At 35.0% G+C, this 18,893-nt stretch overlaps 1 protein-coding gene across 2 annotated transcripts in view; it reads right to left on the minus strand.

Moving 5' to 3' along the window:
- Positions 1-201: 201 nt before the first annotated feature.
- Positions 202-18,893, minus strand: part of phf2 (PHD finger protein 2) — a 67,112-nt gene continuing 48,420 nt past the window's right edge. Inside the window, exons 18-22 of one of the 2 annotated variants that reach the window (XM_056467678.1) lie at positions 12,651-12,928; positions 7,832-7,927; positions 7,609-7,718; positions 5,315-5,609; positions 202-2,480 (exon numbers count right to left, since the gene is read on the minus strand). In XM_056467678.1, the coding sequence (XP_056323653.1) occupies positions 2,392-2,480; positions 5,315-5,609; positions 7,609-7,718; positions 7,832-7,927; positions 12,651-12,928 (868 nt within the window). In that variant the 3' untranslated portion in view covers positions 202-2,391. Of the gene's footprint in view, positions 2,481-5,314; positions 5,610-7,608; positions 7,719-7,831; positions 7,928-12,650; positions 12,950-18,893 lie in introns of both variants that reach the window. The other variant, XM_056467677.1, reaches the window with a different exon arrangement.

Consider the following 18,893-nt stretch of genomic DNA (forward strand, 5'->3'; position numbering starts at 1 on the left):
AAATAACTGTGACTTACGATCGTATTATAGCTATTATAGTTTGTAAATGTCTACTTGGTGCATTTAGTAATTATGCAATGCAGTTAATTTGCGATTATTGTGCAAAAATGTACTCAATCGACAGCCCTGGTTAAGCAGCAAGTGCGTTCATTTAAAACCGATTTTGTGAGTCAAAAGAAACAGAGTGCACGACTACAAAAGTATCATTCACTGCCATGAAGCAGTGGATGCATTTAATTGTTTGAACATATAAAAATAAACCACAACAAAGCAACACACATTTTGTACAAATAAAAACCTGAAATAGTTCCATTGACAAAGATTCTGAGTGTTTCGATTGGGAAAGGTGGATACAAGATTTACATTGGTAACTAAAACACTGCAATTTATGAGCACAGTAAACCTGGTTAAGAATGTACATACTCTATTACCAAAAATAAAACTCATGGCATGATAGAATGGATCTTTAAAATAGCTGCTTAATAATAATAACGATGTAACATTTCGTATTGATGAGCAGTTGCACTTGATTTGATGAAAACGATAAAGACAAATGGTTTTGCTAAGACAAAAAAGGAACTATTGCCCAATGTTAATGATAGAAGTGTCCTAAGGGGCTCACAGACTGATAAAATATTTCAAAGAAAACCTCTTAAGAATTATACAAGTATAAAAGGCTACAAACATTAATAAATTACATCACTGACACAGAAAACACTTCACAAGGTGCTAGTAAAATAACTTTAAAATCCATCAGGGGTATTTTAGCTCAAATGTCAGGCTGGTCGTAGAAACTGTTGATTTTTTCTCTCTCTCTCTCTCTCTTCTCCCCATCATAAATGAATCATAATACACATGGTTTTATGCATGTAAGGCCATATGAGAATAAATGTTACACTGTTTATTTTGTTCTCCAGGCAACACCTTTTGTCTAATGTAACAGAATGAAACAAAACGATGGTAAAAAAGAAAGGATTAAATCAAATCTGGTATTGTGTGTCAAACGAAAACATTTTATTTTTAAACGTAATGACTATTTCTATATCTTTATATATATTTTTCCGTCTGTATTTAGCAAAAACTAGTAAAAATGTATAATGAAGTATTAAGGAGGAAAAAAGGATACAAAAAGTAGTCATTTAAAAAGCTATATACAGGCTACATTCTACATACTGTACTGTGAAGCAATATAAATGCATATTTCATTCTAGGGTAACTGGTGCTGCCTGTGAAACAAACAGAAGACAGAAAGTATCCCCATGTAGTGAAATGTCCTGGATGAGGCTTATCATCAGTGCTGCAGAGCCCATTGATGTAGTGTTTCCTTGACTGTTTTTGTTTTGGCCGAGTGTTTCGTGTGGAACTGTAATAAGAGCTACATTGTCAAACAATAGCATAATGCGAAAAACAGGATGACATGCGATTGATTGTAGGATCAATGTCTAAAAAATATAGATATATAATATAAATATAAATAAAATGTAACTTTTGTATGGCTGAAATTATATTTCAGGCAGGAAACTTACTGGAAATATGGTATGATATCGATATGCGAGTTTAATGATCCGTCAATATATAAAAATCGACGCTTTTTTCATCACAAAATCATATTTCTTTTCCTATGTTAGTAAATAAAATAATAATAACAACATAAAGCTGTTTTACTAATTCCTATTTGTGCTTCACTGATGTTTTGTAAGTGCCTTCTGGCTTTTTCAATCTACCTATGACATGAAAAATTATATTAAGTCAATAAATATCATCTGTGATAGTGCTAGCAAACAGAAAAGTACTCTTTTTAGTTAGTCGTCCGTGTTTTTTGTGTTGTCTGTTCATCTTTTTTGTTTAAGGAAACTTAAAAGAGTAAAAATCTAAATCAAAATCACCCGGGAAGATATTGAAAATCATCATATCTTTAGAAATACTTGTTAAAAAAATCAATGATAAGCCACATCCAAATAGCAGTAATGAACTTTTCGTGTGCAACCTTCCAGCAAACTCCTCCCCCCTCGAAATTATAATGCATGCAACTGGAATACATGCAGGGGATACTTTCTTTATCTTGGAATGACTGCTATGTATCTCATAATATATTAGCAACCCCTGATAAAACTGATAGCCGTAGTAAAACAAGACAAAAATCTTCTTACAAAATATTAATAGCAGGTATTCTGTACATTTTTTATATCTGAAAGTTATAAAGTAAAAGAAGAGGCAAAAACCTATCTGAGCTATGTTCTTCTTAGAAATTGAAAACTTATGGGATCCGTTATGATTTTTTTTACTCCGCGTTCTCCCGTCCGTTTCAGTCTCATGGAGGGAGAGAGGGAGGGATCAGTCCGAGGGTCCATAAACATCAGGAGAAAGTCTGAGTCGCCCTCATTGTCCGTGTTACAGCAGGAGTTTGCCATTACGGTGAATCTTTAAGATTTTTCCAAGTCTCTGTTTGGCGGTGGCCATTCCTTTCTTTAGCCTCTTGGCTGAGAGCGAGATGAAGTGAAATGGTTAGCATGTGCAAAAACACTGTGTATCAATGCATTATTACACCACAGCTGCGCCAATCAATTACAAACAGCGCAACGTAAACAAACCTTTAAACATGAACTCATATTCATCACAGAGGATTCTCTTAAAGGAGGGATATTTCAGCTCATTTTTAGTTTAATTATCTTCCACTCCTTCCAAACCTGTTTGAGTTTCTTTCAGTTAAACACAAAAGAAGATACTATGAAGAATGTTGGAATCCCGGTAGCCATTTACTTTCATAGCATACATTTTTTTCCCTACAAAGGATGTCAATTGCTAACTATTTCTAACATATTTATAACTATTTCTTGATTAATAATGTGGTTCCTAGTTATTTGGTGAACTATTTTCAAACGGTGAGGCAACAGCATTTATATAGTACTATGGGTTGGGATTTTAATATTTGTTTAATTAAATGTAGAAGTGTAGTGGGGAAACATGTGTTTTTATATACAAGTGCAATAGGCATGGGACGATAACTGGTTTCAAGGTTTACTGCGGTTTGGAAAAGTCAAGATATTAAAATGGCAAAAATGTATTGTTATACCATTTCTAAGGTATATGTAAAGGGTTTTTAACTAGTTTTTTATGTGTTATAAGGAAATCTGTGTTTTTGAAGCTAATGAAGATAGAAGTCAATGGTTTATTTTAATTATGTAGCATGACATATTTACTGTTCCAAAATATAAATGTTTGCTAAAATGTAATATATTGTGTTAAATGAGGGGAAAAAGTTGTAGTTTTTCACTAAGACATTTAGTAAGCAATTGGAAAATAATAAAGAAACTATTTTACAGCAGTAAACGCAATACCGTGATATCTTTTTACCCAAGGTTACCGTCAGAAGCGTATACCGGCACATGCCTAAAGTGCAATCATGTAGAACAAATTACTAAAATCTATCAAGGAAATAAAAGACTTAAGGAGGTTAAAAAAAAAACCCAATCAAAAGATGGTTGTTTGATGAGGAGAGTTAGTTTGCATGGTGGATGATAGTGTTATTTTATATGTTATTGTATTGTGAATAATTTTTTTCCTGTTTATAAATGTGGAGGTACTGTTTGTTTTATGCATTAACTGTATTTTGCAGCCATACTTAGTTTTTTTAACTGTGAGGATCAAAATGGAAACAAGCCCAGGGCTTTATTGTGTTTTTATCCTCAACGGTTTTATTTCAAAATATATGGGATACTTGTAGTTTTGTACAGTTGTCTAAAAATCTGTCAAAAAAAAATTCTATTCAAATTCAGTTCAACATTCCTCAGAATATCTTCTTTTGTGTTCAACAGAGGAAAGAATCTCGGGAAGCACTTAAAGGTGAATAAAGCAATATTAGTTGTGGGTGTAATTTATCAAAAGTAAACCTTAAAAAAACTGTTTTAGATTTTTATCTTATATATTATTATTATTTATGTATTTTATCGTATCATATATTTTTATTGTATTATTTATTTATTGCTGTTGATGACTTTTTATTGTAAAAATATTTTTATAATTATATAAAAGTGATATTTATAAAATGTGGTAAACTTGATGTGTTTGCCATGACAGAGCTAGAGAAGTTGATATGGCAATAAACTCAAATCTGTCTGTCTGTGTCTCTCTCTCTCTGGGTGAACTGTTCCTTTAAGATGAGACACTACTTTATTGCACTATCAATATGTCATGTTTTTAAAGGCTATTTTCTCAAAATGAGTTGTTTTTTCTCCTGAATGGAGTGATAAATCAGCTGCACTTTATATCAAACTATATAGCTTTAGCCATATTAGTATAATCAAGCTTATTACAGAGGGATATATTTAAACATATTTTGATAATAATTAAAAATTCTGATTATAAAAACAGTTTTATTCTACAATTTTTCTGGCTCTTTGCAGTATTTTCTGAATTAATAGAGTCCCAATATTTTAAATGTCAAAATTTTACTCTAATATGCATAAACCTGACTTCATCCAATGTTTCGAATTTTGTGCTAGAGACTAGAGCTGCGTGATATTGCAAAAAAACTGACTTTGCGATATTTAGTTTTTCTGTAATATATGTTTTGCGATATGAATAGAATTTTACATTTGGATAGAATTCATAATTTTAGATTGATTGTGATGATTTTGTACCTACGTAAAATATAATAAACATATAACAAGCATAAGTTAATAAAAACAAAGATACAAATTAAATAAACCGTGCTTTGTGGTTTTCTGGAGAGTCTAACAGTATTAAGGCACAAAAAATTCAAAGATCAAATGTAAAATAACACTGAAACCTTTCATAAAACTATTCAACAACATCCATTCTTGTCTCAGGACAATTTGAAAAAACATTTGTGATCCAGTCAATGTTGACTACTATAGTCTTCATTCTAGAAATAATTTAATGCAATTATTCTTTGTTAAAGCTACAAATTTTTTCATTTCTAGTGCCCAAATGGTGTAAATTCACTTAAAATCTTGCATAGTCACACGCAGGCCTAAAAAATCTGGTTAATTACAATCCCAGTGCAATATTGCAGATCCTAACGTGACATTGCAGATTTGCACATTGCGATATCAATGCTGAAACAATATATTGTGCAGCCCTACTAGAAACATATGCAAATTAGCACATATTTCCTAAAGCAATGCCTCATTTGCATATTTAAACATAACATTTTAGAAAACCTCAGGTATAAAAAAAATTCTGATTCTTAATTTTTAGATCATCTGTGGAAGTATGATGATTACTATTAGTTTTTTTTTTTTGCTTTAATACTCATCACAGAACACGCTATTAACATTTATGCTGAAATCACCTTTGGAATCCGTCGAGTTCCCTCGTTCGACTTTTGCTGGCGGAACTGATGAAGCGTTCTGAGATGACGATGATGATGAAGGCCGTCTGTGGCTGAGGAAGACTCCGGGAGCCATGGGTTGCGAGCCGCCGGCACTTTTGCCCGTTCCAGTGCTGTACTCGTGATCGGCCATGTTGCTCTCGGAGTCTGGAGTGGGTTCTGGAGAGCTGCTGTCATGAGAGAGTTTGTGAGACTCCTCTGCAACTATGGGCTTCTTTTTGGCGCTCTTTTTCTTCTTCTTGATCTTCTGCTCCTCCTGTAGTAAGATGGAGTTAGTAGAGGCATTTGGCGAAATTGCTTTTACAGATGTTTTCTATGAAAGTGGAGGCTATTAGAAAGGATTCAAAATTCTTTAGAGTTCATTTCTTTGGTGTAATGACACTCGACCTCTAGAAGTTTCTCTGAAACCAGATGATTGGGTTCTGCAGGATGATTTGGAAAAGATTCACAGAGCATCATGTACTTGGATTAAAGGAGCTCGAAATTTAAATGTTCAATACGTCAAATGTGTGACCTTAAATTCAGCAGGATTTCAAAACAGACATTTGGACTTTATTCTAAATTAACACAATTATATAGTTTTATACATTATTTACTAGGGCTGTAATTGTAAATGCATAATTAAGATTGTGATTTCAGTTCAACTAGGCTGGCTGTGCTTGTTTTTACTTGTTTCTACATTTGGCAAAATTGTGATTATCGTTTTGGATATTAGAACAGCATTAATAGTAAATACTAATACTCTAATCATGATTACGAAATAATAAGAAAACATTAAAAAAATCCCCCAAAAATATTATTTGACAAGTGAATATTGCATTTTTGAATGCATGTTTTTACCCAGCAATCACACAATATCAAAAGATGTTAATATTAGGTTAGATTTAGGTCGTGACGTCACGCAACCAAAATTCAATGTCTAGCCAGCAACTAGGAATGTTATTTTGACGTTCCAATTGTGACGTCAAATGACGTTAATATTTGGTTGATTTTAGGTTGTGTTGGAAAGTGACCAAAATCCAACGTCGAGCCAACATCTTAAACGACCGTTATATTGACGTCAAATACTGACATTTATTTGTCAGGTATGGCAACCAAAATCCAACATCTGACAGACATCATAGTGGTAACATCAACACAACATCAAGCTGTAACATCATTAGACATTGATATTTGGTTGATTTTAGGTTGGACATTGATGTCCGCCTGACGTTGGGTTCTGACGTCAACCCGATTTTCATTTCCAAACAAAATGCCACGTCCCCACGACTTTGGGGTACAACGTCAATCTGACATCGTGTTGATGTCCTGTGCCTGCTGGGTAGTAGCCTAGTCTCCTATAGCATCAGCCCTCACTAAACACATCTTTCACTGGCCAATAACCTTCCAAAGGTCATCTGACAGACATGTTACGCAACTAATTAATATTTGTTTTGTTTAGTGTCATGTTTAGGGGAAATAAAAGTGTTGCCAAATCTTATTGTCCCTACAAACATTCTTGGATGTGTTTTAAAGACTCTGTGGCATACTTTTGAAAACCAAGCATTTAATTGAGCATGACAATTGCTAGTTGTCACAATTGTAAACATGACAACTCTCTTCCTTCATTTGATGAGTTTTGAGTTCCAGGTAACGAATGCAACACATTCTCACACAAATCAGATGATACCTAAGTGTGTTGCACTGGAGTTCGTTTCCCCTCTTAGTGCGGTTCGTTTGGGCTGGTGTGAATCGCACTCGAGTGCGCACCAAAAGTGTACTGAGACCTCTTTGAAGTGGTGGTTTCGGTACCATTTCAAACGAATTCTGAAGTGGTGAGAACATGAAACTCATGAAGTGTTTGCAATTTAGTGTGTCATTTGCATCAGGCCAAAACTTTAAGTGGCCAAATCTCAGAACAGATACAGAAAGAGAGTTTGGGCAACATGGACCGAAAATGGAGCCATTGAAAACTGTTTAATGAGCTGCTTGTGTGAAAAAAAAAGAATGAAAATAGTAATGCATGATTGTTAACTAACCCATATTGCCATTTCGATTTTATCAAGCAGCTGTGGTATTTACAAAATTTCATAAACAGGGATTTTTTTTATCTATAACTTCTGTTTCACAAGCACAGTTACTACAAACGCAGCAATGGCAGAATAGATCGTCATTGTAATTGTCACCATTTCATAATATCAGTTCTTGTTTTGAAGCTGACCTATAAATGTTTAGTATTTGAAATAACTGCTTCATAACAAACGTAAAGCATTAACCTGATGCGACAATTTAGCGGCCGCGGCTGCCAGTCCTGTCTCTATAGATGCCACACGTGCACCTTCCCGAGCTGGTCTCTCCTGCCGTGGCACAGTGGGCCCAACTCGAGCTGCAAAAGTGAATAAACACTCATGAACATAGTGATTATAATAAATATAATCCCACACGATTACATCTACATAACAGTCAGATTCCTACTGGAAACTGCAGGTTTCATACTACCTGTTGGACTGTACGGAGTGTCGTCTGTATTTTTCCTTTTTTTCGATCTCGATTTGAAAATGGGGTTGTCCTCCTCTGATTCCAGAGACGGATAAACTGGAAACAAACAGGAGAAATACTAGATTAACAAAGGAAAGTTTGTTATCCTGTATATGGCGTAATTGATTTTACTTCTCATAGTCTTGGAAAGGCTTCTAAATAAAGCAATGTAAATGCGCCATATCAAAGAGCATTACATTTTAAACACACAGCTCAAACATGAAAAACCTCCCTGTTTTTACACTCCATAAACTACAGTGCTAAGTATTTTCCCATTGGACGGGATGTTAGCGTGACACAGATGCACGGCAGCTGTTCTTTGCTCTGCATGCACCTAAGTTTCTTTGAAGTCAACCACTCAAGAACACGCAATTTCCAACAATTAAATGATCAGGACAAAGAAAAAAAAATGTTTAGAGAACAGAGGAATGCAAGTGCTCTTGATATAACGCTCTCTTAGTGTGAGTCTGAAGGGGAATGTGCGTGCTAGTAATGACTAATTAGGGTATCAGATCAAAAAGCATTTAAAACAACAGTTTAAAACTCATGCTAATGGATTATTAACAGGCTTCTAATGGTCTTGCTGTTCTTGGAAAGGGTTCACAAAAGCTATAAAAGGGACCACTCAGAAAGGAGGGCTTGAAAAGTTCTTGCTGAGAGTAAACACTGCTGTCAGTTTGCAGTGAATGAGAACCCTTAAGTTCAAATCAAACTCTAATCAGAATGTTGATAGCGCAGATTTACACTGTTTTGCTTTGCTCTAAGGGCACCTGCATGGCAATTCGAAGTCGTCATGAAACATCCTTGACAAATTGTCTAAGAGGAACTAATTGGTCTTGATAATAGTGCAAACAAGCTATTCAAGATGAAGGTATGAGAGAACTGGAATCTGTTCTCCAAATGGCTTTCTTAAAGGGATTGTTCGGACACAAGTGAAGATTCTGTCTTTCCAAAACTGTATGACTTTATTTCTTCCAAATGTTGAGGTCCAACATGGTCCCATTAAAGGGATAGTTGAAAACCTACTCACTATTTACTCACCCTTGAGTGGTTAAAAACCGTTATGAATTTCTTTATTCTGTTAAGAAGATATTATACACATAAGAAGATAAGAAATGAAGCTGAAAACCTGTAACCATTGGCTTTCATAGTAGGAAAAACAAATAGTTCAATGTTTCCAGCTTTCTTTTTTGTGTTTACCAGAAGAAAGAAACTCAAACTGGTTTGACAAAAATGAAGGGCGAGTAAATTAAGGCCCAATCCCAATTCTACCCCTTAGCCCTTACCCCTCGTTTTGCATGTTTACGTCAAGGGGTAGGGGTGTCACAATTCTCCTTAGCTTGAAGACGTATAGGGCTAAGGGGTGAATAGCCCTTCGAACAAAGATTTTTCAGGACCACACTCGAAACCAAGGGGTAAGAAAATTTCCCAGAATACACCAGCCACAACGGCAGTATTGCTAAACCCGGAAGTAAGGAGATCCACAAGTCAGTATTTTTTGTCATTATTACGAGTTTTTACAACAAACAAGCATATATTTTAATATATTCATAATCGCGTTCATGTTTTACCGTCATGCTTAAAAACAAAAACAAAAAAACAGTACAATAAAAGCCGCTAAATTTCGCTATCTATAATACATAATAATAACTCTTGTATAGCAGTCCCACAACATTCTGACACTCTAATACCCTCTCAGAAAAGTATTGGCTTGGAATGAGCTTTTTACACAGTCTGCTCTAATGTTAATGTTGTTTTTCATGTGTTTACGTAGATGAATATGGCCATGGTGTTAAATGCACAGTATTACGATCTTATTGCCACATTATAACATAATATATGCCTTCAGTGATTTCTTGAACACAAATACCAAAAAATAACACAACTGGAATAACTACAGCGATCGTCTGATCTCATATGAAGCAAGAGATCGTGATGACATATGATGACGTGTGCAGGTGCTGAAGTGCTGTCTCATTTCTTTCTCGTCAAAGTTCGCTCCGACCGCCCTGTCGACGACGCTGCCTGCCTTCACAGCTCCGGTGGCGAGATCGTTAAAATTCTCTACATGGATCTGGTATTTAAAGAAGCCGTTGCAGCATATCAGCAAATCAGTTACATTCCCACATAAAAACAGGCTTTCTAGCGTGAAAATCTTGCCCACTTTTTTCAAATTCATTTAACAATGGAAGATCTAGTTGCTACGTGTGTTGTGGCTTTGCTCCACTTATACAATGTGTCCATAAATCTGAAATATTCTGAAGCAGCAATACTTTTTTGTACTGTTGTTATAGTTAGCATGAGATTCCCGCTTTTTTAAGAAAAATATATGTAACATGACTGCACATTGATGTATGTCCCTGTTAGAAAACATCGTAAATATTTGGAAATCCGGCAAACCCTCTATGATCAAACCCTTGGGAACAAGTGTGGTCGGAACCAAAGTTCACAGGTCTGTGTTCTCTGGACTCCTCTCAAGCGTTGGACTACATTCTGATTGCTTGCCGCCGAACCATATCATAGCTCATTACCATAAAGTTGACTTGATTTAAACTCCCATTAAAAATGAATGACTTCCGGCTACTTTGACACTTTCACCACTTTTGGTGTGAATGTACAGTTAGGAGTAAATTTTGAAGCCCTTCCCTTTCACACTTGAACTATTCTTTAAGGCTGCATGATTCAGAATAACTTTATTTTATGGAGTCTTTTTATACATTTGCTAACCGGCAATTTCTTTGCCAATTGTTTTACAAAGTGGATGCTCTTCCTGCCACTACCCACTCCTATTCATACAATATGAACAATTTTAGTTTTTTCAATTAAACTAAAATATTAAAATGCCTGGACCTGGAGGAGAACATGCAAACTCCGCACAGAAAGTCCTCCTGGTCCTTCTGGGATGCGAACCAGCGACCTTGCTCTGAGGCAACAGTGCTAACCACTGAGCAGCCGCACCACATTGCAATGCTACATGAAACTAACCCTTAACCTGACCCTAACCATATAGCAAATACATATAGTTAATTAATAATACTCAATACCTAAATGTATAGTTGTATTATTTATTTATTTATTTAGCCAGGAGATCACATTGAGACAGTACTATCTCTTCTTTCATTGAGATCTGGTCAAGACGGTAGCTTGAGCTTCACAAAAAATAAATAAATAAATAAAATAAAATAATAAAAATCACAGAAAACAATAGCACTAAATTACCATTCGTAAAAAAAGATCAAATCATATAAAACAATTACAGGTCCTTTAAAACGTTATACGGAAGATGTTTAAAGGTACTAGAGTCAATTGTAACAAAGACAACAACTAAAAATATGTTATTTACAAGAAACTATTTTAATTGCTGCAGTCTAATAATTACTCGTGTGACAACATGTGATTGGATTTCATCCTCATTTTCATCACGCTTTACATCGGCATTGTGTTTTGCTACGACACAGTGAAGTGCGAATACCTTGTTTTGGTGCCTTCTCTCTTCACATCCCATTATGATCACATTAGGTCAGTAAGTGGAGAGGTTAGGTGATCTGTTGTGACTGTTCGCATTTGACCATGTGCATGTTTACACTATGAAAGCAGTCAAAATCATTGCTTGTGTTTTTTTACCATCCCTGGAAGTTACTGAAAGTGGAAAAGCTTGAAATGTTTTAGACCCTGTTAAAACCGGCAATTATTGACCATTTAAATTGATGGAAACACATCACACTATGTTAGAGATACCCAAACTAGATCAAAGTTGGCCCATTGTAGCGTTTGATTTGGCCCATCGTCACATCTGAGAAAGGAGTATTAATGATAGGCAGGGTTGGGGCGAATGATTTTAACAGAGACTGTCATTTCTAGTTTAAAATACTCCTTTTTGTTCGTTTGTTTCATTGCTTAGCTACAAAAAAGCCAACAGAAATAGTTTCATTTAAATGTTCATTGTAAATAGGTTAATAAATACTTTGTAAAAAAGTAAATACAGTCACTCGACAAATCAGGTGCAGCTTAACTAGCGTAACTCCATTCTGTTCTAAATGAGACTGTTATTACTGTAATAAGTTCATTATAAAAACATAAAAAATGTATACTGCTTTAGTTAATACAAAGCAATGTTTTCTAGTTATTTTTAAATATTATTAAATGAATTAGAAAGTACCAGCGATATTTACCTTCGGCCCACTAGCCTCAGTCTAGTTTGGTTTGGCCTTTCAGAAGAAAAGTTTGGCCACCACTGCACTATGTAAATGAGCTATACAACTGCACTGGCTTTATTACTGGATGAATCACCATTTTTGAATGAATCTCCGAACTAAATTTTTCCAAAAAAAAAGTACGTTTTCAGGGATAGTCACTTGTTGCCACCTACTGGTGTAGTAACGTAACTGATAAAATCTCTATTTGATATTACTTTGATTAGGTCATTTTTAAAAGTACCTCTATCATAGACATCTTATCTAGTACTAGTACTTCTGTGATCATATGACTTTATATATGCAAATAATGATACTATGCATATTGAAGACCATAGTTTAAATACTATACATGTAAACTGCATTCTCTATTTCCGTTGCAAGATGAACACAGACATAAATCATACTGATCAAAAGCGGGGAAAAAAGTCTAACTCAAGGTCGCAGTCTTTTAACAATTACTCTTGTGAGGTCTACAACAACACCCCTAATTTTCATTGTATAAACAAAAACAATGAGATTTTTCAGAAAAGTTTCTGTGTTCCTCAGAAGACAGCCAAAAAGTTGTTGGTGAACCAAGAACTCACCATAATCCGAGTCCTTAAAGCAAGCTTCCAGATGGTCCTGGTCATCATCGAACATGTCCGAACTGTCCACGCTGCTGCTCTTTTGGGTCTTTTTGGGCAAGCGTTTGGCAGGTCGTTTGCTGTTTCCTCCTGCTCCGGCTGCACCGCTCGGCTTCTTGCTGGCTGCGCTGCTGTGCGAGTTGTTCTTAGCTTGGCTATTGCTCCAGAAGGGTTGCAGGCAAGAGTCTGATGACTGCAGGTTAGCCATGGACAACATGCCCTGGATGGCCTCCTGTGTGCTGGGGGATGCAGGTGGCTGACTGTAAGTCCATCAATAAGAAATACACAACACACACGTACATTACTCCAAGTGTCAGTGGGAATGAGAAGCGATTCGAGTTTTAGGAAGTGAGTCGGATGATGGGAAGCTACGAGGATGGAGATGAACATGGTGATGTGTGTACATGATAACATGATAAAGGTGATGTGTGTCATTTTTGCAGTACTGGTGTGACAGGTAATGTCTAAATGGATGTGTTTGCATCCAGATCCATATTTTATCTAAATTATAAATATGAATATTGTGAAAACTTTGCTAATGAAGCATTACTTGAGGACAAAATATTGTCACATGACTTTAGTGAGATCAGTTTTGATGCACTTATATCAGTAAATGCATTTATATTGAAATTCCTTGTAAAATCTTCTTAATTAAAAAAAAGAAAAATGCTTGCAAATATAGGTGTCAAAGATGCCCAAAGCAAATTATCAAATGCATAATTATGTAAGAATCAATCAATCCTTACTCATTAAAAAAAAAATATATATATATATATATATATATATATATATATATATATATATATATATATATATATATATATATATATATATATATATATATATAAATAAGGGATCATACTAAATTATTTTAAAGAATAATAAAAAATAGTATTATTATACAGTAGGTGAGAGTTCAAAGTGGCTATTACCGCCGTGGCTTATACCGCCGCCGTTTGAAATAAATGCTGCTCTGTTTTTAGTGTAAGACCGCAGTTTGTGAAAAAGCCGCCAGGGGGCGCAAAGGGACGGGATGCGAATTGAAAGAAATAGCCTTTACAGCAGCTTTAAATATGCTATTGTGCTTGTAAATGATATTAAACAATAGGTTAAAGCATTATAAGTCCTTCATTAATCATTTAAAATTTGTTAACACACTTTATTGTAAACTTTTTAAGTGCAAAGAGGACTCGTTTTGGAATTGAAGAAATAAAAGACAACTAACATGAAAGCACAAACATTCAGTACAATAAGTAGTCTTAAATAAATAAATAAAGCAGTCTTTTAGCCTGCTTTTAGTGTTTGCCGTTTTGATAGAACTAAGACAAGACTTTTTCATTTATGTTTTTATTTATGTTTTTATTTACATTTTCGTTGTTGATTATATTTTACTATCTTATTTTATGTCTGAATTATTGTACATAATAATAAACGAATAATGAAAATAAATTAATAATGAAAATATGCCTAAATAAATAATTTATTTAAAGATATTGCGGCGAAACACTGAGAAACGGTCAGGGGCATGGTCTAAAGAGCTTAAGTTGAATGCTGCTTCATCAAAAGCAAAAAAATAAATTGACCTACCTTAAGCAGATCACTAAAAGTATAATAAAAATATTTTTTTGCTCTCTCTCTCTCTCTCTCTCTCTCTCTCTATATATATATATATATATATATATATATATATATATATATATATATATATATATATATATATATATATATATATATATATATAATTATGTATTTATTTAATTATATATAATTATAAATATATTCTTAATAAACTTCCCAGCCACAAATATTAAAAAAACACAACTTGTATTAAAACTGGGCGAGGATTAGAAAGAATACGATGATTGTTATATAATTTAAAATGTTATTCCTCTTGTCCAATTTCTTTATGCACATTTTTTCACTCGCTACTCTGCCAGGAACTTCGCCGCTAGAGAGCACCTTCAAAAATCTCAATCTCATGGCTCATTCTTCACGAATATAGAATTAAAATAATGCCGCGTTTGGTTCATTGTGCATCCCGCGGGTGCAACCAACAAGAATTGTGCATTTTAGTTTAACTTTTTGAGCGTTAAAAGCAGTTCGGTGTTAGTTTTTATTTAAATATATCAAGCCGAAACTAAACAGCGCATTCTCTCCGCCTCCTCGTTCATAACCAGCGGGACCGGGACAACTGCTAAAGCAGGCAATAGAGAAACTCCGTCATTCATCATAATCTTAGCTGATGTTTCGGAGTCGAAAGAATATATTAAAGAAAAATGTTCTTTTAACAGTCCCTATATATTTTATCTTTTTCTTTCTTTTTTTCCTGTCATTTCTCTTCAGCAAATTATATTTTTTAAAGCTGCTTGATTCTTTTAAAACCGAAAGCAGAGCCCGTCAATTGGTGTTTTTCCATAAGATACGTTTATCCTACGATAATTTATCCTCTGATCCTTTTGCATAAAGGTTTTAATAAAAAAAAACAGGTCACTTAATTACTTTCGATGTGCTAAAATATTTGTTAAACGAATGTTATTTAAAAAAAAAGCATATGCACATATTACAATTGTAAAATAGTCTAAAATGCATGGTCTAATCAGAAATAAAGGAAATTAGTTATATTTAATGCATAAAATAGGCTAGCCTTTTTATAAATTGAGTTTAATTGATTTGAAACTTTTAATTGCATTTTAACGTCCTGTATAAATAATAAAAATTGCATCAGATTGACGAAAAAACGAATATTAATACCTGCAAACAGGGCCACGGTTACTTTTTTTTCACTGACTGGCATGACTGGCAAACGCGTCAGAAAAAAAACTGCTGAATCTCTGCGAATATTTGGTTAACTTATAAAACAAATGTCTGGTTTAGTGATGTTAGTAATGCATAGAAAAATGCAAAGCAGAATTCTCCTGAGCTCATTAAACCACTGATGACAGCGACGGAATCACTGGCCCACCACGTTCTTACGAACATATTTTATTTATTAAAGGTATTATTTCATTGACCTGAACATAAAAATATTTTCGTTTTGGCAAATGCTTGGAGCGTAATATAGATATTTTAAATAACAGGTAGTAGGGGTGGGCGGTACACCGGTGTCATAGTCATCACCGGTGTGACATTGCGCCACGACATGGATTTTCTAATACCGTCAGTACCGTAATAAATCAATTATGCGCCTTGAACGGCTGCATTTACATCAATAATAGCTAATTCTAAATAATAAGGCATTCAATTTTCTTCAAACGTTCAGTTGTGGTCTGAATACCTGTCCTTATACTACAGGGCTCGAAATTGCAACCATTTTGGTCGCATGAGCGCCTGAAATTTAATCTATGCGCCCTCATAATATATTTGGGAGCATTTGTGTGTCTGAATATAATGAACAGGGAGCTTTTGTTACTGCAGGAAATACAAACGGCTGAAGAGTGAAAAGTGCACAGGTTTGCAAACCTCCCCTAAAGTTATAATAATAATAATGGCGCAGATGACAGCGATCATAACATGAGGTAAATGTTGATCCGCCAGCTGAGGTCAATCGAGGGTTTTCGGAGAAGGTGCCCGAATCTTGATGCGTTGCATTCACCGCGTGTTCAGCGCAAATGTCCGCTAAATATAAAATCTAACACTGTACACATCATCGCCAAAGAAACTCACCTTTACTAAGTTTACACTGAAACTACAGCTCATAACAAAGAGCGGAATTGCGCCGGTGGTCATCATGAGAATCCTGCTCTGTCTGCTCATAAATTGGTGCGGCTGACTCGCCTGCTTTATTCCACCAACACAGAGAAATGAAGATCAGCTCATAACGAGACTGAGCATTTACAATGAACCAAACCAAAACTTTTAAAGAGTGATAGAAGTGAAACTTTCTTTTGTCCGTTCTTCCTTGAGATGTTTTTTATTTTGCTATTGAAAGTAATTCCATGATATTATGCCGTCACCGTTCAAAAGATAGAAACATTCATTTTCATAAGGCCCCATATTTAATGCGGTTTCGTTTTTAAACGCATAGGTTTTGTTACGCCATCCGTCCTATAGGAGTTTTGGATTTTGTGTATTCATGTTTGTGAAAAACACTTAATAGTGGAGACCCCTTCCCCCTTCTCATAACCAAAAGCTTGTCTGTCAGGAGTTAATGGGCATCAGTGAGGCCGAAATCATGTCTATTTAAGTGTCTTTAATATGGTGTAAAGATTATGCGTTATTGAAACATCAAGGGGGACGCAGCAAAGTCACTTATAAATTAAAATTGTATTATTTAAGCAATTTTATTATTTTTTGCAACAGCCTTACATTTAAAATGGAAACTTAACGGCGATTATAATCAAAAAGAACTCAGCCTATAAGGCTAGATGTTTTCTTTCCCTTATTTATTAATTTATTTGTTCATGTGTTTGGCGCATGTAACTCGTGTGCCATCGGAAAACTAGTGTAATGACGGCAAGCCATCTTTCCCAGACTCGGGGCAAAGTCCTGCCTCTCCTTTCACTCCGTCCCGAAGCCCCAGCTGGCCCTCCTGGCATCCTCTGCGTAAAACATATGCTGGATAAGTTGACGGTTCATTCCGCTGTGGCAATTACAGACTAATAAAGGGACTAAGCCAAAAAGAAAATGAATGACGAATGAATGAATGAATAAATAAATAATAATAATAAAATAAAAATAAGGTAATAATCTTTACACACAGATGCCGCGTAAGTGGCCTTTTTTAATTTAGAGATGGTACATTTGAATTGCCTCTGCCATTTCTTCCCCCACCTCAAACCTGAAAGTTGAAGAGAGAACTATATTCTTTGAATAAAACTATTGAGCTATAAAGGGAAAAAATGCAGAAGAAATTTGCCATTATATTAATTTTAGCACAGCTGCCAGTCATTTTCACATTCATTTTTCAGTTAGGGATTAATATTAAAGTAGCCTAGTAAAAATGTCTATACTATAATATTATAATTTGTTATATCCATTATTATTATTATTATTATTATTATTATTATTATTATTATTATTAAAGCTATACAATTGACAAAACGCAGAGCCCTTAAAAAATTTGCTTTCATTTTGACATAGCTAAAGCACACGTTTAAAGTTATGTAAAAAAAAAACATCCCATTCTACAGCAGCAGTCAAGTTAGGACACTTAAAAATGCCTTTTGCGTTTGAAGATGATCGACCTGCGAAGTTATGTTTACAGTGTTATAAAAGAAAAAGGTAGGCTATTTAGTGCGTGTGGATTTACCGTAGACAGGCTTTCTGTTTGGCTAATGCCTAAAAATGTAAGTAAGTAACACATTAATATTAGCAACTATTTTTAAATGGCATTTAAATTTTAAATTCATTTTTTTATTTAATTTAACATTTAAATATAATTTAATTTAAAACATTTATTTTTTCCTCGCTGATTTTGGTTGGGTAATAAAGCATGATGACTCAGATATGATCTAGTTTAGCTTGCATGTGTGGGCATATTTTGACGTCTTTACCTAAAACTTTAAACATTTATAATATTTAAAATAAAACGGAAAGAAATAAGGAGACTAACATAATTTAAAACACTTATTTGGTGCTTAAACCACCTTCAGAAAGTTTTGCCAGCTGTGGTAGAGCGCAACGGAGGCTCCACTGGAATGTAGCAGATGTGTTAAAACTTGGTATTATTTATTAATATGTTATTAATGTGTTTTTGTGTTCCTCGTCTTGTACGTCGCCGTGTTATTGTGCGTCAACGTCACGTTTATCTGTCCTTAAGCGCGCATATAGTCGAACATTTCTGCTCGACATTGGTAGAAACAAACTTCACAAGTTAAACTCCGCGGACACTGATGAGCTGCAAGATTTCGGCTTGCTCCGGATGCGTACCCATCCTCCGACCCCCACCTCACCACCTCGCCCACAATGGAGGCGCTTCAAGCGGCGCGAGAGGAAGCAGAAGAGGGGTAAGCGCGGGGGTATCCGAACAAAGCTAGCGGCTAACCCCCACAAACCCGCAATCCCCTCCATCATTCTAGCGAACGTACGCTCGCTAGACAACAAACTGGACTACATCCGTCTACTTCGTTCATCACATAGGACTGTAAAGGACTGTTGTGCTTTTGTGTTTACGGAAACTGCACATTAGTGAGCAGCAGACAGCCCACCCCGATGCTTTTCTCATCCTGGCAGGGGACTTTAATCATGCAGACCTAAAGAGTGTGT

This window comes from Danio aesculapii, chromosome 11, assembly GCF_903798145.1.
Source record: "Danio aesculapii chromosome 11, fDanAes4.1, whole genome shotgun sequence".
NCBI classification, from domain to species: Eukaryota; Metazoa; Chordata; class Actinopteri; order Cypriniformes; family Danionidae; genus Danio; species Danio aesculapii.